Raw genomic sequence first — 25,534 nt, 5'->3', positions numbered from 1 at the left:
TCACAAAATTCTGTAGATCAGCAGAATTGAGATACAAATAATTGGACTTATGTGAAAATGTCAAAAACCTTTTATGAAAAGCCTGAAACGTGCAAATAAGCTTTAGTTTCTTTTTAGTTACTGGAGAAGTCAAAGACTGAGGCCAAGTTTATAATGAGAATGTCACTCTTGACATTGTATTCAGGATATAGTGCACAGAAAATAAAGTGGGAATTTATAGACCTGCAAAGCCCATGCAGTTTCTCCAAGGTACTTCTTGCATAATCCTTTGCTGCACTGCATTAATATTTATCATATACCCCCAGACCCAGATGCAGAGAAGGTTGTGGGCACCCTTGGAAAAGAAGTGCAAAAAGTAATTGTGGTTGCATAATCTGACTGTGGATTTTTTGAGAAAAACCCACCTTTAATTTGAAAACTTCAATCTGTTCACTGAGAGAAAAGATCCCCCGTCAGAAAGTAACCATTTTTATAAGTATAATTATAAGTATCCCTAACAATACCTCAAAAATAAATATCAAAATATATTTTTAGAAATTATACTTTACTTATTTATGTTAAGCAGACTTTATAAAGACTTTCTATTTATGTGGAGGAAGAATGTGACAGGACACAGCATTCTCTTTCTTTCACTAAGGTGAAGAAAGAATAATAATTATCTAGCCATCACACAGATAACTTCAGCAAAAAGTGGCATGTTGGGGTCAAAAAGTCCTCATGAGAGATTCAGATCTTATCTACATTCCAACTGTTAGCCTGGGACTGCTGCCAGAGAAAAAAACCCCTCTCTTTCACAAATGTACTGTAAACATATAGATATTGCAAAACACTATCTGTAACTGTTCCCAAGTTGGTAGAGACTAAACCTGAGCATTTTTGACAGTTTTAGTGTGAAGCAAATGAGTGGAAAGGCAGTTTATGTTTAATGTTAAGCAGGGTGGAGGATTTTTTTCTCTCCAAAAAAAAAGAAAGATACATTTATTGCAAGTCTTTTTACAGATCTTCAACAGGGTGTCTACCAATTTCTTCTGATATGTACTGTATATAGTTTTTATAGAAATCTGTATTTATCATATATGCTTTTTGAGATCTGCTTTTCATAAACAGCAACATTTACTCTTTAAAGAAACTTGAATGATAATACATCTAATATCCGTTTGGAGTTGAGAAAGTCCCCTCCCCCTAGTGAATTAAAAATGTTTCATGAAAAGCTTCATTGACACCCTCAGACAAAAGTCCAGGACATGTCTAATTTTAACCAAGGATATTTTCTAGGCTCAATTTAGTAACCACGAATGAACAAAAATCTCAACAGAGAAAATTGAGAGCTTTTGTTTATTTCAAGAACACATTTCAACACACATCACACACACATCAAATGATTAAATACACTCAAAATAGGATTTATCAGTCTCTACTCACAAACAGGGAACATGTATAGTAAAGCTGTGCAGAAAACAAATTATTTTGGCATGTTTCCTTTGTCAGATAATGCCTAATTTACAGAACAAAACCAAACGTTGTAAGAAACAAACGAACAAAAACTATTTGCAAGCATAATATTCATCATCTCTGAATAGCACCTTGTTCCAGTCTCTGCAATATTTTGACTGGTGAGTAGTTGATAAGAAAGGATGGTATGGGGTTTGTCCATTAGGTCAGACAAAAGACAAAGTCCTGCCTCTGTTGGTTATATAAACCCAAACACCATGACAGGAAGCAGCGTCCTGGAGATAGAAAAGACTGACTGACATGAGGGCTAATCGTACGAGCAACACCCACAACTTACTTGATGCTATATCCACATATGAGCTGCTCATCAGAAAATACTGTACATTATGTGTGCTGCTAAGTCTATAAAAGTAGATTTGTTGGTTTAGATGGCATGGCTTTCTAAAAGAGCAAATGCTAATCCGTAACACTAAGGCACTGCTTATGATTTAAATGGCCAACAATAAACGGAGATTGTATGAACTCTGTGCACACAAATCAGCTCCAGAGTGTCTTCTACACAAAAGGTACGACATGTGAAAATTACATCTCAAAATTCACTTTCAATGCAAAACACAAGCAGGTGCATATTTAGAGTGACCTAACTTGGTTGGAGAACGGTATTTTCCTTCTTGTCGGGAAATTACAATACATCTCATGCTGAGGCTTCATGCAAGAACCACCATTGCTTTAACATCATGCAGGTGGCCGTGTTGTTTGATGATACTAATAAAATCTGAATAAATGACTTACCACCTCGTAGGGATGGGGAATTTTTTTTTATTGTTAAATTATTTGTCTAAAAACAAATCTTGGTTTTTTCTATATACGTAACATGTATGCTTTTAACTTTTAAATATTTGGGTAACAAAAGTAATACATATTCTTAAAGCCAATACCTGTTGTTGCCAGTACAGTCTATATTTTTTTGAGACTACTTTGAAACAGCAATGTTGGAGAGCATCTGTAAACATCATAATAAAAGATTAAAAACCAGCCCCTTTTGATGACATTTCATATTTATGTAACAACTTCGGGAAGACCAATATTAATAAAAAATTTACCTAACACAGATTTGAAAAGCAAAATGCCCCAATTATTAAAAAAATATTAAAGCTCATCTTATCTGCTTAGTAAATATGGAAAGCAAATCTAATTATTACAATTTATATATGCAATTAAATTCTGAAAGTAGTTTATGCATTTGTGCAGAGATATTGACTGTAGCCTAAATTCATCACTGCCATCGAGGTAATACAGAGAACTGGTTTTTAGATACTTGTTTTAGCATATAAATAAGCAATAAACTGACCTAACAGGCATCACCTGTCTGCCGTGGGATTTTAATTGCAAGAATACTTAATGCTCATTTCATAAGAAAAAACCAAAAGTCCTTAAACATCTGAACTAGTAATACTAAGCAAAATGTGGATTTAGGCCCATTAAACATGGAAAACAGCATGAAATTATGTCAATGAAGTCTGTAGATGTTTTATATTCAGATATTAAAAGTATTGTAGTCAGCTTTTCAATAAATAAATACTTGGCAGCTCTTTAGTAAATTGATCTGGTATTTGTAAAAAAAAAAAAAAAAGACCTATTAAAGGAGGAGTAATACACAGTCTATTTACATGTCACAAGGGTAAAAAAAAACATATTGAAATGTTGTACTTTTCAGATGGTCAAGTTGTAGCATAGATGTACACGCCATTCTGAAAACCCTTGTGATGCGCAAGTATTTGGAGAATTTGTGCAGAAACAAGCACAGCCGAAGTTATGAGGTTTTTTAACGTCACCATAAAATTGCTTACATCCAATATCACGCAGACTCTACACGTCCAAATGAACTTTGTACAAGTTAATGATAAAACCATGATAAAAAGGATGGAAGACATATGGAATCCCTGATGCCATAGACTCCCTGATATGACACGATGAGGTGTAGAGGTGCGAAAACAGTGGTTATTCATCGGCAGACCCTTCCCACTACATGATGTTTTAAAGGTCTGCACTAAACTCTCCATGAAGGTCATTTAAGGCCACAATGTTCAGCGAAGAAAGAAAATGTAAACACTATAAAAAAGAGAGAAATTATTAGAGGAATATAGTCTTTCACGTTACAGCTCCACAGATCATATTATAGGGTTGAAATTGGATCATGTACCTTATGACAAAGGCACCTTATGAACTGAGTGGTGTGGCCTTTTTTGGAGAAGATCCACTGTTAATCTCCTGATCATCTTCATCCTCTTCTTCTTCCTCTTTCCAGCCACCAAGTTGAGCAGGGGCTGGCATGGAAATGTTGGAACTATGAGAGCTATGAGCATGAAAACCTGAAAAAAGAACATTAGACGATTAGAGTAGAATTTATATATATATATAAAGTGTGGGGAAATTTGTTTTCTTTTTTTTTTTTCAACTGAAATGTATGATTTAATGACTTGAATGAGTTTTACAAAAGATAATCAGAACAAAACCACATTTAAAATTAGAGGAATTATTTAAGAAAACCACAACAAACTTATTCTTTATACTTTTTAAATTAAAAGGTAACCTTAAAATGTAATTTTACTGACACCAAGAGTTAGAACACTTACACAGGAAGGTATTTAAATAGCATTATGATTTGACAAATATAAGCAATTTTTGCTTATATTTGTCAATAATAATAAAAAAAACTCCACTGGCTATTGTTTGCAAATGACATTAAAGCAATAGTGTCTCTCTTCAAAGAGCTCCACTGAATTTAAATGACTAGCTGTGATAATTAGCTCTGGATAATTAGCTTAAATCCCTGTTGGGCTGTCTACTTGTGAAGTCGTGGGTTTGATTCCATCTTCCTATAGCTCCATGTTGATTTGTCCCTAGACAAAACACTTAACTACAAGTTACCTACTGATCTGAGTGACTGTGCATGTTTGTGAGCTTGAGTTTAAAAATGTATGAGTATATTTTAAACCCAGGGAAACAAACCAGGTACATATACTTTGAGAAATGTAGTTTCTGTATATAGTGTGCCTGCTATACCGCTAAGCCATGTGATTCCCCCCCCCTTTAAGTAAATGCTTAAAGTTTTCCTGCCTCTGTAACTGTTTCAACAATGGAAAGTGTTGTTATTACTGCAGCCTGGTATTACTCAGGTACAGTGTGTTAACAAATCAGAAACAAATCAGATTTTTGAGTTTCTGACCGTCCAGCCACCAGTCAATATTAGCTGAAAAATCTGAATAATATTGGTCACTAGCTGATTCCTCAAAAACAGCAGATCACCTGTGTTTGTGTGAAGATCTCTCATTGGCACTGAACTCTGCCAGTGTCCTGAGGTCCTCTGTGGATGGGAGGTCTGCTGATGGAGCTACACAGACAAACACTTGTTAAGAGTACAATAAAAATAAAAAAATAAGCAATGGATCAACATTTAAATCTCATAACTGAAAGCTGGGCTCCTTGAGGGACTGATTTCCATCGTTAATAATTCAACCTGAGCTTTACATTTGAACCTACAACAGAGTAAAAGTTGTGTTCAGAAATTTACCTCATGCATATAAATGGCATGAAGGCTCATCTCTGCTGAGGCAAACTCTGAGTGCAGTGCATTGCTCCGGATGCGAGAGTCGCTGTTAGACATGCTGTAAAAGAGGAGCAGAACTGATGTTGAATTTGTGCTTCTCTGCAACATTAGATCTCAGGTCTTAAAAGTACCTGTTAATGACGGTGCGGTCACTGCGGTACATGGTGGCCTCAGGGTAAACGGAGGAGGGCAAAAGGACATGGGGTCGGCTTCGGCTTGGATGTGCATGATGAGAGGTGGACAAAGAGGCCAGGACACTGGCTGCGGCAGATGCAGCAGAGCTGGGCGGGACGAAACGATGGTCTCGCCCTTGTAGTCCGGATGCAGTGAGGATGGGGTGGGCCAGGACGCTGGCTACAAGACTTTCAGGCTAGAAGTGGCCACATACATGAAAAGGTTTTAAGAACAACCGATTATGTTTTGGATGTTACGTGAATCACATCAAGATCAGGCTTCCTACCCCGGTGCCAGACTCGTTGGAGTGCAGCGAGGTGCACAGAGGGGCCTCTGAGAGCAACAACTGTGTTGAAGGCCCACCCTGTGCGTCATGCTGCACCTTCTCCTTTAAGTGGCTGATGAACAGCGAGCTCTCCTGAGGCGGCTGCCAGCGGGGGTTTTTTAAGGTGAAATGCATGAGGGACAACTCAGTCTTGCCGTTCTCAGCCTGTTGATATACAGAAGCCTCCGTCTGGCCATCTGACATCCACTGCAAAAATAGAAGTATGAACAAATAAAGCAAAGGCATTATTGTTGTTCTCCTGAATATACTGGTCTCAGTCCTGCCATGTAAGTTTAATAAATCTTACTGTTGGGTTTCCATGCCGCCTAATATCCATCTGAGCAAAGGAGCAGATATCCCCAACTCCAACGACTTCCACAGTGAAGTTCCTAAAGAAGTCGATGATTTCTAGGGATTTGTTTCTCAGGAGGAATATGAGAATGAAGGGAGTAACAATAGGGCTTAGAAGTTCCTCCAAAATGAATACCTAAGGTAAACACAGAGACAGATTAATTCTCCCCAAAAAACGCATCATGGCATCATTTCAGACTGAATAATCCAATGATAAATTGTAGGCAACAAGCAATAAAAACAATCTAGTTCAATTTAGAAGAAGCTAATGTTTTCCTATCTTCTAATATGCTGTTCTCCCCACCGCTTTGTATTGGAACAGCTGTGCCACCTCGTCACGGGTCTCGCTCTTGTTTGCGTTCCCCCTCCAGTGATCTGGCATGTAGTGGATATGAGCCAACACGCACTGCAGAAGCTGCTCCGGACACCAAACCATATGTTCATCCGGGATGAAAGACCTTGTGCAAAACAGGCACAAAAATGGTAAAATAGCTAATCTGAAAAACATTGTTTTTTTTTACACATGTATTCATATTTTTACGTTATAAGCAAAATCTTCAGTGTATCATACTGAGATTTTATGTAATAGACCAATACAAAGTAGAGCAGTATTGTGAAAAGGGAGAAAAATGGGACAAGGTTTTCTTTTTTACTTTTTTTTAGATTAACATCTAAAAATTCTGGTGTGCATTGTTATTCTGCCCTTATGTCATTCCCTTGCAGAACCACCTTTCATTGTGATTAAATCAGTAAGCATGCCTTTACAAGATATGAACATCCACAAAATAACAATAATAAAAAAATAACCATTTTGTGCAAAAAAGTTCAAGCTCAATCAGATTGGATGGAGTACATCTACGAACAGCAATTCTAAAGTCTTCCTAACTGGATTTAGTTCTAGATGCTTCTAAGAGATTATTACTTTTTGCTATAAACCCATCCATTGTTGTTCTGGGTGCATTTTCCTTCTGGAAGCTGAGTCTCTCTTCTAGATAGAAAAGCATCCCCACACTATGATGCTCCCACCACAATCTTTTCATCTTGGGCATGGAGTGTGGTGTTACCCTTCAGTCCCACAGCACAGAACAGAACTTAGTGGGCTGTTGATATTCTGCTGTATATCCTACAACTCTATCTCTGAGTTATCTTATCTGTTTCTTTTTCTTAATGTTGTCTTTTGTTTCTTTATTCAAGTAAATTACACAATGGTGGACTCTACCGGCTGCCTGATTAATTTAGTTCATCAGGCAGCTGGTTGAACTGGATTTTATTTGGCGTTCTTAAAGTCAATTGAAATTAAAGCTACCCTTCTCAGATTTTTATTCATAACAGTTTTGCTTTTCACTTCATCATGTTTATCTGTCATTTGAAATCCCAATAAAGTAAACTGGTTTGTGGTTGTAACATGAGAAAATATAAAAGGTTTAAGAAGCAAGAATATTTTTGCAAGTCAATATATCAGTTTTATATCTAAATTACCACATTTTTATAACTAATTACAGTAGACATCTGACTGGTGGCATCAATAGTCTACAAGAGCATTATGTGCATTTAAGTATACTATACAAAATATGTAATTACATCTTCTATTCTGTATAAATGATATAAATACCAAGTGATTTTGAATCTCTTTTACCAAGTTCTATGTCTGGCAGAGATTCTGCACATTTTACATCCATAACCAAAACGAAATGGCAACAACTTACCTGGTTATAGTGATAACTACACCCAGCACAGTGATAGCGGTCAGAATGTGCTGCACTGTAAGAACGTCCTCATCATAGACAGTCAGTGCAATGAGAACAGCCAGCACCGACCCTGAGAAAAAAGCAACATTCTTGGCGAGAACAGCCAGGAGCGGCGACGTGAAGGAGTTCATGTATTTTGAAGTGGGTTTGTAGCCACGACCCAATCGTCCATGCAGCTCGTGGTTCAGCTCGTTGAAGTGCCGCAGGTATAAACGGCCGTAGAGGGACCAGCGGCGTGCGCCCAAACTTCCAGGCTCCCTGCGGATCACTTCAGTATAACTGAAGAAAGCGTAAAGCACCTGCCACACCAGGATGAAAGGACACAGCAGCAAATTGGCCAAGCCTATCAGCAGGATCACTCTGCTCAGCTTTTGAGCCAGCTCAAGGCGATTTCCACTGCGCTTGTACTTAGGGTGCAGGTTCCATTTGTTCTGAAACAGAGAGCCGGGACCCCAGAAAAGGATGAGCTCAAAGTTGTACTTGAGGCCTTGGGTTAAGAAGACCACATTGCCCAGCAGGGGGAGCTGCAGATGAACTGGCAGCAGCGATTTGTTTATCATGGCCACCATGTAGTTCTTGAAACGCAGGATGCGGTGATATATGTCAAGTTCTGTCAGCTCTTTCTTGTGAATGCACATTTGCTGTTCCCTCTGCAAACTGATGAGCCGATCCTGGACTTCCTGCCACGTAAAGTTGCATAGTTCATCCTGATAAGAAGAAGGAAGGGGGGAAAACAAAAAAAAAAACTGATGAGAACAACAACAAATTGCTTGTTTGCTGTAGCAAATCTTAATTTAGATCACTAGGTAGAGCATATACCATTTTAATCTTCAGTGCTTTGATGTAAAACTGCCTGATCTCCCAGTAGCTCAAAATGTTGCAGAAGACTTTGATAAGTCGGTAGATCCAGAAGGTGGCAGCCATTATCAGAAGGAATATGATCCAGCTGTTGTCTTGTATCCTAAAAGAAAATGAAAATCCCTTTCTGACTTCCAGGCTTCACATTTTTACATCAAAGATCTGTTTTTACATTAAAATGTAAATCTAGGGACATGTAAAAAATGAGAAGTTATCTGTAAAAAAAATAAACAAATTGCAAAGAAAAGGATTAAAATGGCAAAAGAAGTGCTAAACACAGAGGCTTACGGTTGCAGGTTGGTGTTGCCTTCACCCTGTATTGGCATCACATCAGTACAGGGTGTGTATCTGACCCATACATCACATATCAGAGCTGATCAACACAAAGTTGGCTGACTCCAATCTGAACTATTTGGTGCATGTTGAAAAAAAAATAACTCTCTTATTTTTACACAATTGCAAGTCATTTTGTCTTACTATGGCTTTAAAAAGACAAATATTATGCAGTTGCAATTTTACTGTTGAATCTTGCTTCCTTCCTCTGGCAACCTCTGCTACTCTTCTACAATTACACGTTTAAGCAAAGTTTCAACCAGTAATGACAGGGCAAAGGCTTTGCATAATCACAGAGGGGGTGACATGTTTCAGGGTTCTACCAAGGCTGTTTTGATTGTCTTTGTGTACCTGTTGCTGACCTCATGTAATGCTTCACTCTACATCAGGTGACAGTTCCACAGATCCAAAGTTAAACTTGTGCTGAAGACTTTGTGCAGAGTGACAAATATCAACAGCAAGAAACTATAGGCACAAAATCTTGACCCTGTTCAATGGATGTCACTTGTGTTACCTAAAATATCCAATACTGAGAAAGCTTGTGGATACTCTTAGGTAGTGCAAGTTACCTTTTATGGTTTTAAAAAGTTACTCTTTCTAAACTGCTAACATTTTCCATCTTACCATCCCCTAAGTTTAAAGTTATTTTATTCAAATGCCAGATAAAAAGATGGAGCAACTGGAGATTCCTATGGTTATGTGGAGCATATAATAGCACAGTGCAATTCCGCCCTCAAATATTCCTGTGCACTGTTGGTAAGCTGACTGAAAAAAAATAAATACAGTTTCCCACATAAATGTAGCTGACAAAAATATTTTCAGCTACGAAACACACAGAAAGTCATCTTATGAAAACAAAACTTTGATTACCCATCACTCCTATTAAGGTAAGCATCTCTTTTAAGCACCCAATTGTAAAGCAGTTATTTTGACTAATTAACCAGATAGAAATTTAAAAAGGTGTAGTTTTCTGTGTATTATGCACTTCAAAACTAGTTAGTTTCCATTGTGTGTTGAAATCAAAAGAATAACTGAATAGTTTAGAAAATATTATTATAAGTGGAATAATTGTTATGATATTTAATCTAGCAGCAGGTTACAATACAGAATACATTAACTGTTACTTTTCTGTTTTAGATTAAATAAAATTAGATCACACATTTTTGTTTGAAATTGTTCTGTAATTTCTGGGACACTTTTGATAATTTGAAATGGTTACTGTAGGCCATCATATCAGGAGTATTTTGTGCCTTCTTTAAGAAAAAATAAATAAACAAACAGATCACATTAGTGATATTGTCAAAACTTTTTGATGCCATATGATATTGGAAACTTTAATGGAGAGGTGAACCGTAATAATGTTCTCAGTTCACGTCTGTTAAAGCTCTTCAAATATGAAATTAGATAGGAGTTATGAAGTAGACAGAGAGACTCTGAACTGTGGGACAAGCTGTTCCTAAATTAGCGTACCGTGCAGCTTGACGTCACTGACTTTGACATAAACAACGTTTGAGCTGGAGTTAGACTGAAGCTCAAACAGATGACGAGTGTCCCATAAGCCATGAAGAAGAAAGAAGGCTAAGTTAAAGCTACATGGAAAAAATGTGGCAGCACAGGTTCCGGGGGTGCTGGTGGTGGGGTGCTCTTTTAACGGAGGGGTAGCAATGTGTCATGTGGTAGTCAGCTTGTCAGTATTTAAGTCAGCCAGTTGCAGCTCACACCAAAGGTATCAGTTACACTGGCTGTTTCTCTCAAGCTGGTCTGAACAGTTTACAGCAACATCTTCCTAGAAGAAACCATGACTTATAAGAATGTTCCAACTTGAAGCTGCCAACCTTAAAATAAACAACAAATGTGGGAATGGAGTCCACTCCAGTGAGAAACTGGAGTATTGTGAATAAACATTGGCTTGCTCTGAGTAAAATTGATTTTAACATCAACAAATCTGTCTTTATTTTAAGCATGATATAGTACAAAAAATGTCATTTAAAAAAACAACACTGCAAATGATAGCAATATTAGTACCAATATTATGTGCACGTGAATATGTGCGTGAATTGGTGGGTGACTGAATGTAGTGTGAAGTGCTTTGTGGTACTCTGGACTTGATGAAGTCCAGAGTACTTTATCACATATGGTCTAAAGTATAGACCATTTACAAGCCAAAATTTTTTTATAAAAATAAGCTCTCAAATCTCTGCAGTATATATTAATGAACCTTCACTGCCAAGCATTACAGATAAAAATCTACATCAAGTCCTCTTCATTAAATGACTAATCTCCACAGAGACCAGCAAAATAGCTGCCTGCTCATTATTCTTATCCTGGGAAACTGACCGTATCTTGCAGTCTACAGCCACATCTAGTTCAGCCCCCTAAGAAATAAAGACACGCTGTTTAATTGGAACTATATTAGACTGGGCAGCTGCGAAAAGTCTGACAAATGGAATCTCTCTAAAGGCCAGTCTCTAATCCTGCACTCAGCTTGAGAACAAAGCATCTCATCAGACTGGGCAAAATGAGAGAACAGCCACAGGAGATATGACTTAATGTGAATGTGACAAATTAAAGTCATTTTATCTCTGCAAGAAAAACAAAACGAAATGTCTATACCGTTACTGTGATTTCTCTGGTGTTTGTTTATCTGTACCTCTGTGTGCACTGCTGGCTTGGTATAATGGCATCCGGAAGTGTCACTTTGTTTCTTTCATAAGGGTTCTGGCCTTGCCCGGTGTGGTTCACTGCTCGATTGGCAAAGAGGACATCATACTCCACACAGTTGACAAGGAATGTAGTGAATGTGACAACAAACAGAAACTGACTGGAAGAAAGAAAAGGAGAATGACATTATTTTTCAGAATTATTAATTGTGTTGAACCACATTTCTAACTTTTACAAGGGCACAACAATGAGTGATCAACTATCAACACTACAGGAGGTAAACATGACAAAAATTGTTCTGGATATTATTTTGAAATAGACTGAAATTGACCTAAGTGTCACATTACATTCATACCCCAGGAAAACAAAGATTAATCAAACATTCCCAGACACTCTAATCCATATTGTGAAGTATAAATAAATATATTTTAAAAAATTACATTTACTTTGGCTAAAAATCTAAGGGATGCAAATTAGGGTAGAGCTGGTGATTTTAGACTCAAATTAAACATTGAAAATGTCTACATGTTTGCGAAATGCTGCTGCGGCAACAAAAGATAAATATTTTAAAGCTTTCTACAATGTGGAGGGTGCTGTCTCAAGATGGATGTTGAAATATTAAATAAGGATAAACTTAGCGCCTAAAGAGAACCGATTCCTTTGAGAATCATGCATCCTTGCATAAATGAATACAAGACTGATCTTGTTCCCACAAGAGCATGTGACAGTCACTTCTCATCATAAAATCACAGAACGATAACACCACTAGAAGGCTGCTACTTTAACTGAAAACAAGTATGCTCTTTTTAATAAAAAGTACGTCACTGTGCCCCAAGCTGCATCTTGTAAATATAATTAAAATGTTATACTTACATGAGTTCAAAGAATTCTGACAACATCATACAGGCAAAGCCATTTTTTTGATGATAGTGATAAATGTAAAGAGGCTGGTTAAGGAAAACCTGACATAGGTAATTTACAGTAAACATATTAATAAGCTGTCAGATCAAATCATAAAATACAACATATTTCATAAAAATGTGATAAAAATTCATTTTTCAATTTCATTTTGTTCTTTCTAACAGTTTTATAAATAGCGAAAGGCTCATGAGGTTTTTCCTATCTGATACCAAACTTGATACCACTTTTCCATGGGCTCTGACCTCTAATTCTGAATGAGAATTAGCAATACAGAAGTCCATAGTCCACTTCAACACAGAAAAAATATGATCAAAATTTTTTGATAACCCTCTGAAAATGAAGAAATAAAAAGATCATCCATATTAAAGAATATGTCTAATTCAATAAAGTGCAAAGAGCATCAAGTCGGTTAATGCATTTACAGATTTAAGATAGTGGGAAGTCTTAGTTTTGATACATTTAATTTATAGGAAAAAATATCCAAGTTTTCATAATTTAACCCCTTAACTATCACCCTGAAAAAAACCCACTGGATAAATGCATGTCATCCAGTGGGTTTGTGTGGACACTTGTGTTCTCATGACAGTTAAGGGATTTTTAACTTGCTGATCATCGATTAGAGGTGATTACCAAGTGTATAGCAAAAGCTTAAAGGAAACAAGCAACGGTCAAAGAAAGGTAAAGATGACAATGTGCAAGTGAGAAATGGCTGTATGAATAGGCTACAGCCAAAAAACGATCACATCCAAACCCACCCAAAATATGGCACAAAAATAAAATAATAAAAACATAACTAAAAAGAAATTGAAAAAAATATATAAAAAAATAAACATTTGCCACATACAAAGGAAACAAACAAAACTTGTAATTCTAGACAACAGGGTTTGTGGGTTGAATTGTTTTTTACTACTCTGGGGAGAGCATGTTACCTTCTCATATTTGTTTCATGTGGCCACTTATTTTGCAATCTGACAGAGGTAAACATTACACAACCCAACACTTCCATTGCAACTACTGATTTACATCAGTTTATGTTAGCAAACCATGATTTCAAAGGATATTCTTGTAAAGAAATTATCCAAGTTCTTGATATGGTGCCATGAGTCTGTAAAAAAAAAAAAAATTGAGACATGAGTCATCCTCAGTGAGGAAACAACTATGACACAGCTGCATCCAGTCATTTTAGAAGACAAAGATAGATAATCGTCATAAGGCTATGTTTTTATGTCCAAACCGTAATAATAGAAATAGCTACGTTTACCTTTTAGACTTTCGGGGACATGGACCAATAAGTCTTCTTCTCCTGGTGGAGAGTCCTCCTCGTAGTCCTCAATTCTCTGATACTCCTGGTATGCTTCAAAGTTAGCCATTGTGCTTCATTCTTTAGTCACCACAAACTGTTTATAGCAAACACTAACACGAAACGAGCAGAGACAGAGGACCGAGGCTACATTCTGTAGCTAATAAGCAGCTCAAGCAGTTCAAATAAGGGTAAGAAAAGCTAACATTAGATTGCTAACTAGCTAGACTGACCGACAGCGCTTGTATGACCTTAAATCACCATGATTACACGTAAATACAGCGTTTGAGTTAAGAATTTAGTGCGCGTTGCCTTTGTTAATTTAGTCCTGAATGTTAGTTGCGTTTATAAAAGATTACAAATAAAGCCGAGAGAATGGCAGCCGGTTAGCTTGTAAATGATTCGGCCCGTGTGTAGTCAGGGTGACACGGTTTGTTTTGTTCCCGACTTGCTCTGTCCTGATGCTGATCCTGATCTTCTTTCTGGTTTGGTTTGAGATAAGTCTTTGTATGAGCTCCTTTAAAACCCCCAAGTATTTCAGTAACTATATTCGCTCTTTAGTCTCCCAGTTAGCTGATTCCCAACAAATATAAGCGATCCCATACGCGTGCCTACTGGGTTTTTTTTTTTGTCTTTCACAAACAAATGTCAACAAAACACCATTAGCGTCACTTCCGCTTGGCATTATATCATTTCCGTCTGTCAGTTGTAGCTTTGACAGAATAAGCACTTTTTATTATCTACTACAGACTTAAACTTATCAGCTAAAAGATGCCAATACACTTTAAATGATTATTGTAGTACAGTATTTAATATTCTCAAAAAAAAAACAAAAAAAAAAACATTTAGACTCACCAGATGTCGCACTGGCATCATAGGGTCTTTCTTATAAGTGGCAAGATTGACGTTTACCAAATTTTAATATATTGATTTTTCATGCAGTAATATTCACTTTGTTATTAATGATTCGAATGTGAGTTGAGAGAACTGGAAACTTGAACATTTTCGCCCTGCAGCTGCAGCCGCATGTCTAGTTGGGAATATTTTTAGCTCAGGTGATGTTTGGTGTAACGCAGCTCCTCTTCTTATAATCAGCCTTTTCAATTATTGAACAGCCTCCTGTAATGTTTAAATGAAACATCTGAGAAAAATGTGTGTAGCCAGAATAAATTTAATATTTTTGGGCATGTTTACTCTGTGCTGTCATGTCAGGACAGATTTCTATGTGGCAGATATATTTTACTCTAATAGCAAAACAAAAACAAAACTGTTTTGATCAACCCTGATTTTTGCATTTCTACTACACTTCCCAGGATGCAATGGGTGGTTCCTCGGAGTTGAGCACAAAAAAGGCTCAAGATACCAACCCTTCAAAACGTAGAAGACATTTTGGAAGTTTAAGACAATGAAATTAAAATAAAATATGTATAAAGGGAGTCCTGATGTTCTAATGTTTGAAGAAACGTTAACCTGCAGTAACTGGTTTAACCAGCAGGTGGCAAAGGAGAACTGAAATCTCTGAAATGTGCCTGAAAAAATTCAGTCTCCTGGATTATTCCAATAACTTAAAGTATTTCTTGATGAAAGATTACTTTTATATCCTGCCTCACCAGTACACTCATCATCTGTGCAGAATCTGATATGAAATAGTTCTTATGTTACAAAAACCCACATTCACAAAGCAAACTTTTCCACTAAAAATGTATGAACAAGTTTGAACTTAAGACAATAAAATGATGGCAGATTGTTTGAAACTACATAAAATGATATAAAGTCAATATTTTATATCTAGGTTCATTGTTTGGATTGACATAAAAATGCAAGTAAGTGTGTTTGGCTGCTCCATTTATGTTTATGATTTAATCTCTGAATGTGGTCAGACTTTAGTTCAGGTTGTTAAATGTTAAATAACCAGAGGGGAACTCTCTAAATCAGAGATCTGCAACCTGAATCTCTGGAGACACAAGTGGCTCTTTGGTTCACATTATTAAATGATGAAATATTGCTCTGTTTGTGTTTAATTCTTTGTTTTCTCCATAAACAAACACTGACTACACGGGCCCCTGTGGTAAATTTGGTCTAGAACCAGCCTCTAAAGAAAACAGTAAAGACCATTATATATATATATATATCAACCTTAATTCAGATGGCAATTTGCAATGCAAAATATTATGCTTAGGGATTTTTTTTTGCAATAGGCAATTTTAGGTGACAATGCAGTCCTTAGCCTTGTTAATTACTCTTATTGGTCTTTTTTGAAGTTTGATTAGTGACTGTTGTGCTGTTTTGTAATTAATTACCCAAACCTCTCTAGAGTCACGGAAATAAGGTAAAAGTAAAGAATAGTACAGAATGTTGGGCTGTTTCTGTGTCTGTGAATAGAAAGGTGTTTGGTACGGAAACTATGATAGACCCACTTCATGAACTGTGAACTGAAATAGTAAAACCCTGACTCATCATGTCTACTTTTCCATAGATGGACAAACATTCTTATTTAAAGAAAAAGGCCAACAGCCACATAACGTTCAGATAAAAATAAGGGAAATGCAATTTCTAAGCATGATTTTATATATGTATATATATAAAAAAGTTCAGGTTAAGGACTCATTTTCACGAGTCATTTACCTGAACTTCTACCTTGATAATAAACTGGTTTTAGTAAAATGTTCTTCAAATGACTGGAAATGTATAGTTTTGAGTAGATTTTATTTTATTTCCCGAGCAGCAGACCCCACTAGGACCGCGTCACTCCACAGCTGCTTGTGTCTCATTGATGTTAGCAGATGTTGGCAGGCATGATGTAGTCCTAAGATTCTGTTTCAAACTGAGTTTATACACATCTGGAAAAAATTTAGTTTCTCTGATTTTACTCTTTATAAGTATATGTTTGAGTAAAATGAACATTGTTCTTTTATTCTATGAATTACTGACAACATGTCTCTTAATTTCTGTTTGTGAATGTATGTAAATAAGCAGTTAGATTTAGAAAACCGCACCAACGAATATTTTCTCATGGGTCTTAGCCCTGCTGGGGGCTAAGCACCCCTAAAGGTCAGATCCTAGAATCGCCCCTGGTTATGACTAAAACTCGTGTTAAAAAGAAGAACGTGCCCCTCACAATGTGGCGATGACGTTGACGTACTCACGCGACTTTTACGCCTCCTGTGCGTCTTTGCAGACTCGTCAGCGTCAGTATGGCAGCCTGCAGGGAGCCGTGGGATTATTATTGAACTCCACGTTTAAGGGAACATTTTGAGTTATTTATTCCCGAAATAAGGTTAAAACATGTCCCAGCTTCTGTGCTCCAGATTGTGCGTCACTGCTTGTTCTCGTTCACTCTCTTTCTCTACACTGAGCAGAAAGACAGGGGGCAAATGGAAGCTGTCACGGTAGGTTGAAGTGACCAGTTGCTAGATTAGCTAGTGACAGATTTGTATTAGGCTAGCTGTGTTAATTACACGTTAAGTCGTACCACTGGCCCAAAGCGGTTTGATAATATATGGCACGAATAGTTTTGAGTTTGTAATCCAGACAAAAGGAGAATAGCAATGACTTAATCAAGGACAATGATTTGTCCTTTTATCTTTAATAAAGGGTAATATGTCAAGTCAGTAGGTGACATACAGTTTAAAAAAAACCCTCTTTGATCTGAAAGAGTGACGCAATTATGAATCAGTAAATATAACTTGGCTTTAGAGATTTCAAAACTCTAAGGCCAAGTTTTGAAATTTTGGCCTTAGATTTCAAAACTTGGCAATACTTTCTGAATTAGAAAGAGTACCACATGTAGTTTGTCTTCTGGGGTGTTATAAATGGTTTTAAGATCTAAATTGGTCATAAAATGCATCTTAATTTGCAGATCTAAAATTTTTTAATAAATGATTTTGATTTCAGTTTACAATAAAAGCCATATCAAGAAACTGTGTGACACAGGGTGATCAAGTGCATGTTTTTCCTCTGTACTTTATCAGTTTCTAAAAATGTATGTTTATATGCTGTTAATGCGTCTGTTGTTTTATATGTTTGCCGTATCTTTCTGTAGCTCATGAGCGCCCAAAAATTCTTGTTTGGGCAACAGTTGACTTGACAACAAATGGGGAAACCTAATAATTCCAAGCAATTTTCATATATTCTCTTCTGATTTTCCTGAAAACTAGAAAAGTCAAGTTTTCAGGAAACTTGAAACTTCTTCATAAAAACATGAAGTAGTTTTCATGTGTGGAGAATGTTTCTGTTTCTCATAAGAGATGTCCAGAAAAAAAAAAAACAGGCCACTTTAAAATGTAATTGTCTAAGATTTCTGCGCATATGCTTAAAAAAAAACAAAAAAGTTTTGATAGCCAAAATGAGAAAAATAATCCTTGATTTGTTGGGACCTACTTTGGCTACCTAGATAATTAACTCAATCTCAGTTGTTTGTAACTAAAAATATCTAGAAAATGTCTTTGTAATTCTCATATGCCCTCATTCATTGTAGTAATTTTACCCCCTACCTATATTTGTAATGTCTTTTGATGCAGGTGGTATACATCTCATTCACACACCTCCACACAGCCACCTGGCAATCCTTTGCACCGAATTTGGAACCTGACTCAGAGAATCCACCACTCCACCTCCCGGACATCCAAATCACCAGGTTTGAAATTCATCCTAGGACCTGCGGTCCTCACTGTTTCAGCACGCCTGTTCTGCCGTGTAGCCTGCTGTGAGGCAGATGTCAACAACAACACTCCAGAGGAAGTTATCCTCAAAGACTCTGTGCCTGACTTCAAATGGCACATCCTGTGGGAATTTGTCAAACCGCAGCTGTTTGCGCTCATTGGTGCTGTTGTGGTAAGCTTCAACTGGTTCATTTAAAGTTGACTGCAATGATGCAAACTGCCATTTGTAAATGCATTTTCTCTTTTCAGCTTGCTTTTGGTGCAGCTATCTTGAACATTCAAATCCCATTAATGCTTGGTGATTTGGTAAATGTTGTGGCACGCTACCTCAGAGAACATTCAGGTACGTACGTCAACGAGATAAAAGGTCCTGCTATGAAACTACTTGGACTGTATGCTATCCAGGTACGTACAAAACATCTATAAATACATGATATAGTTTTGAAGTTTAAGTCGAAGTTCTGTACTGTACTGTTGTGGGTAGTAGGTGTTAAATGCACCCATATAAATACAGTTCCTTGCAAAAGTATTTGTATACATATACTTGTGTACATTTTTGTATTATAATTTTATGTGATTAAGCAAAATATATTATTGCACAGTTAAAAGTGGAAATGAATGTACATTTTTAATTTTTTTTATTACACATTTTTTTCAGTAAAAATATGAACATTTTTCACCCTCTAAATCAGGGGTCCCCAAAGTTGGTCCTCGAGGGCCGGCATCCTACATGTGTTAGTTCTCTCTCTGGTGGCACCAACAACCTTTTCAGCATGTCAGTGTTCTTTTTAGGCCTTCTAACGAGCCATCATTTGATCGGCTGGCCCTCGAGGACCGACTAAATTAATGCTCTGAAGAACCACATTTTCCCATAATTTTTTCTGCATGCTTAGAGTATGCTTCTATTTGATTTAGTTATCTGGAGTAGGGCTTCACAACATTAGAAAAACATATGATATGCGATAACATCGGTAAAGGTTGCTATAATCATGAGGCTTTTGGTAAGTAAACAAATAAATAAACAATGGAAACAGCTCTCTGCTTTGGATTCTTAGCAAAGCTAAGACAAACCCCAGATAAGGGCTAGTCTATCCTGTTTCTGGAAAAATAAAATAGAATGTAACATTTCCATCTAAACAGTGTTTTATTAACAATTTGTATTTGTTTTTGGCTTTATCTTTGAAACAACTTAGTTGTAGGTTTTCATTGAATTTACCATCTTATCATCTCTTTACAATATAAAGCTTTTGATGTTGCTTTAAGTGTCACTAAATATATTACATGCATAGAAAGCCTGAATTCTTGGTACATAAACACTTAAATCAGTCCAGACAGTTTATTGTTATTTATATATTGTGTACAGTGATATTGCGCTAACAATAATTTTACAATTGTGCAAATAGACTAAGATATTTGGTTGTAATGTGACGCAATGTGAAAAAGTTAAAGGGGTATTAACATATTTACCCAGAATTGCATGTAGCTTCCAACAGGAGTAAATTTTACCATTTGCATGCAAAAATTTAGATGTCACAGATTTAAAAGGTTCAGTGGTCTGTTGTTCTGGTCCTTCATCAAATCTTTTTTGCAGGGCCTGCTAACAACTGGCTACATCATCTTACTGTCGAGGGTAGGGGAAAGAGTGGCAGCAGACATGAGGAAAACCCTCTTTGCTTCCCTGATAAGGTATATATTTTACAATGTTGACTCTGAACACTGTATTAAAACATAATCAAGCAAAGTCACTTTTCAAACCTAAGTACTACTCTTTTTTTTTTTTCACCAGGCAAGATGTTGCTTTCTTTGACGCCAATAAAACCGGGCAGCTTGTAAACCGTTTGACTGCTGACATTCAGGAGTTCAAGTCTTCCTTTAAATTGGTTATTTCTCAGGTATTTCCACAAGCATGAGTCAGCATTTTAGTCACACATCCCATATAAAAATTGCAACCATTTTCCCATCTTGTATATTTTCAGGGTCTGCGGAGCATCACGCAGACAGTCGGGTGTTTTGTGTCTCTCTATATCATCTCCCCCAAGCTCACAGGCTTGACAGTGGTTGTTCTCCCATGTCTTGTGGGAGCAGGAGCTCTTATTGGTTCATTTCTGCGCAAACTATCTCGTCTCGCTCAAGAACAGGTAATATTTTATATTATATATACTGTTTGATTTTTTTTTTTCACATTTGGTCACGTTACAACCACAAACTTCAATGTATTTCATTCCGTAATGTCAACATAAAAAGAAAATGTGTAAAATATTCAGATTTTATTTGAAAGACCAACACAAAGTATTAAAATGGAAAAACAAGGATACAGAAGAAACCTTTCATGGTGAAGGCAATGTATGGGAATGTCAAACATGTGGAAATAGGTACTGTTATGGGATTTTATGATTATCTAAAGAAAAGTGTTCACGCCTTCGTATGACTCAAGGCTTGCTTACTTGCATAACAGGAAACAGATGCTAAAGCGAAGAATAGCATGGAGACAGGATGATGAAGTAAAGAATGCGTGGACTCTTTATCTAGGATGTTTGTTCCTTTGGCGACCTGCATTTTGAAGAAAATGTTGACGTAAGGAAATCCTTCTAGCAAAAGCCTATGTTGACACATGGAGCAAACAAAAGGAAGTGATGGTATAGTATTGATATGTGTGTACATAATGACAAATATATAAAATGTTTATTGTGTATAATATTTTCCAGCAACCTGGCGGTTACAGGACGAACTCCTACTGCTATCACTCTATTGATATCAACGTCTTTATTTAAAGTTTTCCATATCGGTACTGTGATTAGATAAGAGCAAAATTGAACCATATGGTTTACATGCAGAGCTTTGTGTGGTTAGCAGTGGTCATCAGAAACCCTCTGGTATAACATGGTGGTAACCTCTTGCTACAGAGAGACATAATTTCAGCAGGGTTTGAAAGCTGGTCATGGTTGATAGAGAAAATAGATGGTTCTAAATGTAGAGCAATCCTGAAAGAAACCCAGTTACAATCTGCAAAAGACTTGAGTGGAGGTTCACTTTTTAGCAGGACAACACCCACCAAACAAATAGTCAGTGCAGAAAAATAGTATTTGTGTCTTAGAGTGGCCAAAGTAGTCAAAGTCCAGACTTGAATCAAATTGCGAATCTGTGGCAAGACTTGACAAGTTATCTACAACCCAGTAATCTTGAGCTTGTGTTTTTTTTTTGCAAAGAACAATGTCAGAATGTCCTTAAAGTATTGACCAAATGGGGCTCAATACAAATGCACATTGCACTATTTAGATTTTTATTTCTAAAGAATTTTGAAAATCACTATCAATGTCCTTTTTTACTTTATGATACTGTTGGATTGAAGTTTGTGATTATAATGTGACAAAATCTGAAAAGTTGAAGGGCTATGAATACTTCTGTACGTTAATGCTTGTTGTTTGCTTTCAAAATCAGCCATAAAAAATATTTTTCAAAATGTTGTTTAATTTACTATCCGATTGGCTTCTGCTATTGTTCAAATCCAGGTAGCAAAAGCAACAGAGGTGGCAGATGAGGCTCTGGGTAATGTCCGAACAGTGAAAGCTTTTGCTATGGAGGAACGAGAACTCCAGTGAGTTAAAGCACATTCTGAAATCATTCTTAAAAATGAACTGTACTTAATAGTTTATTATGTTTTTCCTCAGACTGTATGCACATGAAGTCGACAAATCATGTGAAATGAATGAAAATCTTGGTGGAGGCATCGCAGTTTTCCAAGGCTTGTCAAACGTGGCACTGAACTGTGAGTGTCTACATTGTTGCTGTTGGACATAATATATGTCATACCTTCAATAATGCTAGTATTCTGATGCTGTTCAAACAGGCATTGTGCTGGGAACAATTTTTGCTGGAGGGACGTTAATTTCAAGTAATGAGATGTCTCCTGGAGACCTGATGTCTTTCTTGGTTGCTTCACAGACGGTTCAGAGGTATGAGATGCACCACGTTTATTTCTTCATCTGATTCACAATAAAAAAGTTAATGCACTTGTTGAAACTCAACTTATTTCAGTAATGAATAATACGTCTGTTTTGTGCTCAGGTCCTTGGCCAGTATTTCCATCCTTTTTGGACAGGTAAGTTAAAGTTACATGTTTGTTCTCTGCCTTGCAAAAAAGGTGCAAGTGAAGGTGGCTGCACACCAGTGAACAGGGTAATTTTCAGATTTGTAATTGTAAAAAGAACTTTTCATTTTCTTTTCATGTCGCCATTATGGACCACACTGTCTTGGTCTACCACTTATAATCCCTATAAAATATATTGAGGTTTTTAGTTCTAAGAAGACAATGTGTGAAAAACTTCAAGAAATATGAATAATTTAGCAAAATGTTGTCTAAATTCTTGAATGGTTACTTTTGCTTCTAAAGTTTCCTGTGGAATGAATCTTTCATGCAGGTGGTGAGAGGAATGAGCGCTGGGGCCCGGATTTTTGAATACCTGTCTTTAAAGCCAACCATTCCTCTCTCGGGGGGAGGACGCATCCCCTTCCACTCTCTGATTGGAAGAGTGGACTTCATGAATATTTCATTCAGGTTTAACAAATATAGCATCTTCTACACTTCTAAGAACGGAATAAAGTTGTTAGATAACATGAAATAAATGTTTATTTTTTGTGCATCAATAGTTATCCAACGAGACCCGGCCATGAAGTCCTGAAGAAGTTCAGTTTAATTCTGCCACCTTGTAAAACTGTTGCAATTGTTGGCGAATCTGGAGGAGGTATTCTGACAGAATGCCATTACATTTCATTTTGTGACATCTAAATGATTTCAAGGTTTGCTCATAAAAGTTAAACCCTGTAGGGAAGTCCACAGTGGCATCCTTAATGGAGCGTTTCTACGACCCAACCAATGGTGTGGTCATGTTGGATGGGCTCGATATTCGCACGTTGGATTTGGCCTGGCTCAGGGGCCAAGTTATTGGATTCATCAATCAGGTAGATTGTTTTATCCACCTGACCGTATTAAGCTTAAATAACATATATAATACTTAATAATCAACACGAAGAATAGTCAATGTGCTTAAACGTCTGTTTAGATTTAAATTTAGATGTCATTGCATTCTCTCTTCTGTTTGAAGGAGCCAGTTTTGTTTGGATCATCTATCATGGAGAACATCCGCTTTGGGAAGCCTGATGCCACAGATGCTGAGGTCATTAGTGCAGCAAAGCAATCTAATGCTCACCGCTTCATTATGAGTTTCCCAGATGGCTATAACACCATGGTTGGTACGTGCTGCCATTTAAGCTTAATCTCTTTTGAAATGCTGTGTTGCATGTAAATTATAAACTTCTAGGTTTCTATATCTAGGTGAGCGAGGTGTGGCGCTATCAGGGGGCCAGAAACAGCGGATTGCCATCGCCCGAGCTTTGATCAAGAACCCCAGCATCCTTGTGCTCGATGAAGCCACGAGCGCCCTTGATGCAGAATCCGAGGGGGTGGTGCAGGAAGCGCTGGACAGAGCCACAAGGGGTCGCACTGTGCTCATCATCGCCCACAGACTGAGCACTATCCAAGGGGCCGATTTAATCTGTGTCATGAGCAATGGCCGCATTGTGGAGGTGAGGATTTGGTGACGCATGGGCACTCAATTAAATGTATTGGCTCATGAAGAAGTTCAAAAATGAACCCCCAAATGACATACCGTAATTTAATTTCTAGAAATTGCATCTATCCATTGCATTATCTAAGAAGTTGTTCTTTTCACACAGGCTGGAACACATTTGGAACTGCTGAGCAAAGGAGGACTTTATTCTGATCTGATCCGCAGACAAAGAGCTGAGGGGCAGAAATAAAGATTTACAAACAGTTTTCAGTTGTGCAATGATAAATTAGTGAGTTAAATTCATGGATAACGTCTGCTGGGTTAGAAAATGAACTTGTCTATGTTCGTTTAGTTTCATAGAAAAATCAAACATTTGTAAATAGTAAATGTGTGTTAAGTGGACCAACTGGATTAAAACGTGATGATTTTAAAAATGCTACTGTACTGAGCTTATGAAACAAATTAAATTATAAAGTTTAGTTTTTGGAAAATAAAATCTTTTTGAGATGAGAAATGTCTATTTAGATTTGGTACTTTAGCACCAATGTCTTATGTTTCTTTTTAAAAAAAGCAACTATGGTTAGTTTAAACTTGTATTTATATCGGAATACACGATTAACCTAATTTTGGAACAAATCATTTGGCTAACAGTAATATATTCGTACAACTTTTAGACATAAACAGCTACTATTTTTGAATTGATCTTGCCTACCTATGCATTCCCAACTGTTTAAACCAAGTCTTTCTTGTTGGTAATTGCTCCATATATTACTTATGTGGATTACAGCCTTGTCAGTGGAATTGAACTTTTAAACAGGTATACACAGTTAAGCAATACATTTGGTGTATGGAACATACTCTTGAAATGTCAAAATGTAGACACCTCTTTTTCCAAGGCTGCATTTGCAATTTGTAGTCACCTGTTTCACAGATATGTTCTTCTTTAGGTTCTACACCATAACTGCCTGTGTTTTCCCATGGAAGTATTTCCATTACTGCTGATGTGCCTTGTAAGCAAAGATAATGTGTGAGATGGCTTTTAGTGAGCGCACCAGAAGTGTGCACTTGAAGAAAGGTGGCGCTATTCTAACTTCTGATATATTTGAGAAATGGCCACTCAGGCATTTTATTTAGCTTCTTCTCAAGAAGAATTTTAACCATAAGAATGCCATCATGGAAAAATGTAGCTATTTTTAAAACTGTGTAACGTTGGTATTGGTGGTACGTTCCACAAACTAGCACATACCTAGATTGAACAAACATCTTTTTTTAAGACATTTAAGAAAGAATGATGATCCAAGTTGATAATGTAACAACCTAAAGTTCTTCCTAATACAGTCAATAGTTTTTAGTTTCTGAAATATTTGCTGCAGTGAGGTCAAGGTTTGCTTTCACATGCATAAATAAATGTTTGAATGTAAACATGGCAATTTATTTGCTGAAATATATATATAAAGATATGGCAAGCTAAAGATAAAGTGAGCAAAAAAAAAGCTTTCATCAGTTTATTTTTTCCTCTATTTTTTTATTAAATCTGAACCAAATAGTGCTCTGGTTAGTGAATCAAACTATT

At 36.8% G+C, this 25,534-nt stretch overlaps 2 protein-coding genes across 2 annotated transcripts; one reads left to right on the top strand and one right to left on the bottom strand.

Moving 5' to 3' along the window:
- Positions 1–1,316: 1,316 nt before the first annotated feature.
- Positions 1,317–14,395, bottom strand: atg9b (autophagy related 9B). The gene is made up of 14 exons (XM_028020564.1): positions 13,695–14,395; positions 13,495–13,538; positions 12,386–12,450; positions 11,502–11,672; positions 8,480–8,621; positions 7,619–8,367; positions 6,217–6,370; positions 5,869–6,048; positions 5,523–5,768; positions 5,194–5,432; positions 5,027–5,120; positions 4,762–4,846; positions 3,656–3,824; positions 1,317–3,564 (listed from the first exon to the last, which is right to left on the bottom strand). Exons 1-13 carry the CDS (start codon positions 13,801–13,803, stop codon positions 3,673–3,675), a joined length of 2,430 nt encoding a protein of 809 aa, XP_027876365.1. The 5' UTR covers positions 13,804–14,395; the 3' UTR covers positions 1,317–3,564; positions 3,656–3,672.
- Positions 14,396–16,899: 2,504 nt separating this feature from the next.
- abcb8 (ATP-binding cassette, sub-family B (MDR/TAP), member 8) lies at positions 16,900–24,471 on the top strand. The gene is made up of 16 exons (XM_028021789.1): positions 16,900–17,122; positions 18,254–18,566; positions 18,644–18,799; positions 19,986–20,080; positions 20,181–20,286; positions 20,371–20,532; positions 21,904–21,989; positions 22,063–22,160; positions 22,242–22,347; positions 22,460–22,493; positions 22,813–22,949; positions 23,042–23,136; positions 23,220–23,353; positions 23,497–23,644; positions 23,727–23,977; positions 24,128–24,471. The coding sequence occupies exons 1-16, from the start codon at positions 17,019–17,021 to the stop codon at positions 24,209–24,211; spliced, it is 2,109 nt and encodes a 702-aa protein (XP_027877590.1). The 5' UTR covers positions 16,900–17,018; the 3' UTR covers positions 24,212–24,471.
- Positions 24,472–25,534: the final 1,063 nt, after the last annotated feature.

This window comes from Xiphophorus couchianus, chromosome 6 (assembly GCF_001444195.1).
Source record: "Xiphophorus couchianus chromosome 6, X_couchianus-1.0, whole genome shotgun sequence".
NCBI lineage: Eukaryota > Metazoa > Chordata > Actinopteri > Cyprinodontiformes > Poeciliidae > Xiphophorus > Xiphophorus couchianus.
This window is presented reverse-complemented; position numbering and strand designations above follow the sequence as displayed.

Coding starts and splice junctions, on each gene's coding strand:
- atg9b (XM_028020564.1), bottom strand. CDS start 13,803: ATGGCTAACTTTGAAGCATACCAGGAGTATCAGAGAATTGAGGACTAC. Junction 13,539..13,694: donor TGTCCCCGAAAGTCTAAAAG/GTAAACGTAGCT, acceptor TTTTTTTTACAG/ACTCATGGCACCATATCAAG. Junction 8,622..11,501: donor AGCCAGCAGTGCACACAGAG/GTACAGATAAAC, acceptor ATTTTCTTTTAG/GATACAAGACAACAGCTGGA.
- abcb8 (XM_028021789.1), top strand. CDS start 17,019: ATGTCCCAGCTTCTGTGCTCCAGATTGTGCGTCACTGCTTGTTCTCGT. Junction 22,161..22,241: donor GTCAAACGTGGCACTGAACT/GTGAGTGTCTAC, acceptor CTGTTCAAACAG/GCATTGTGCTGGGAACAATT. Junction 23,978..24,127: donor GCAATGGCCGCATTGTGGAG/GTGAGGATTTGG, acceptor CTTTTCACACAG/GCTGGAACACATTTGGAACT.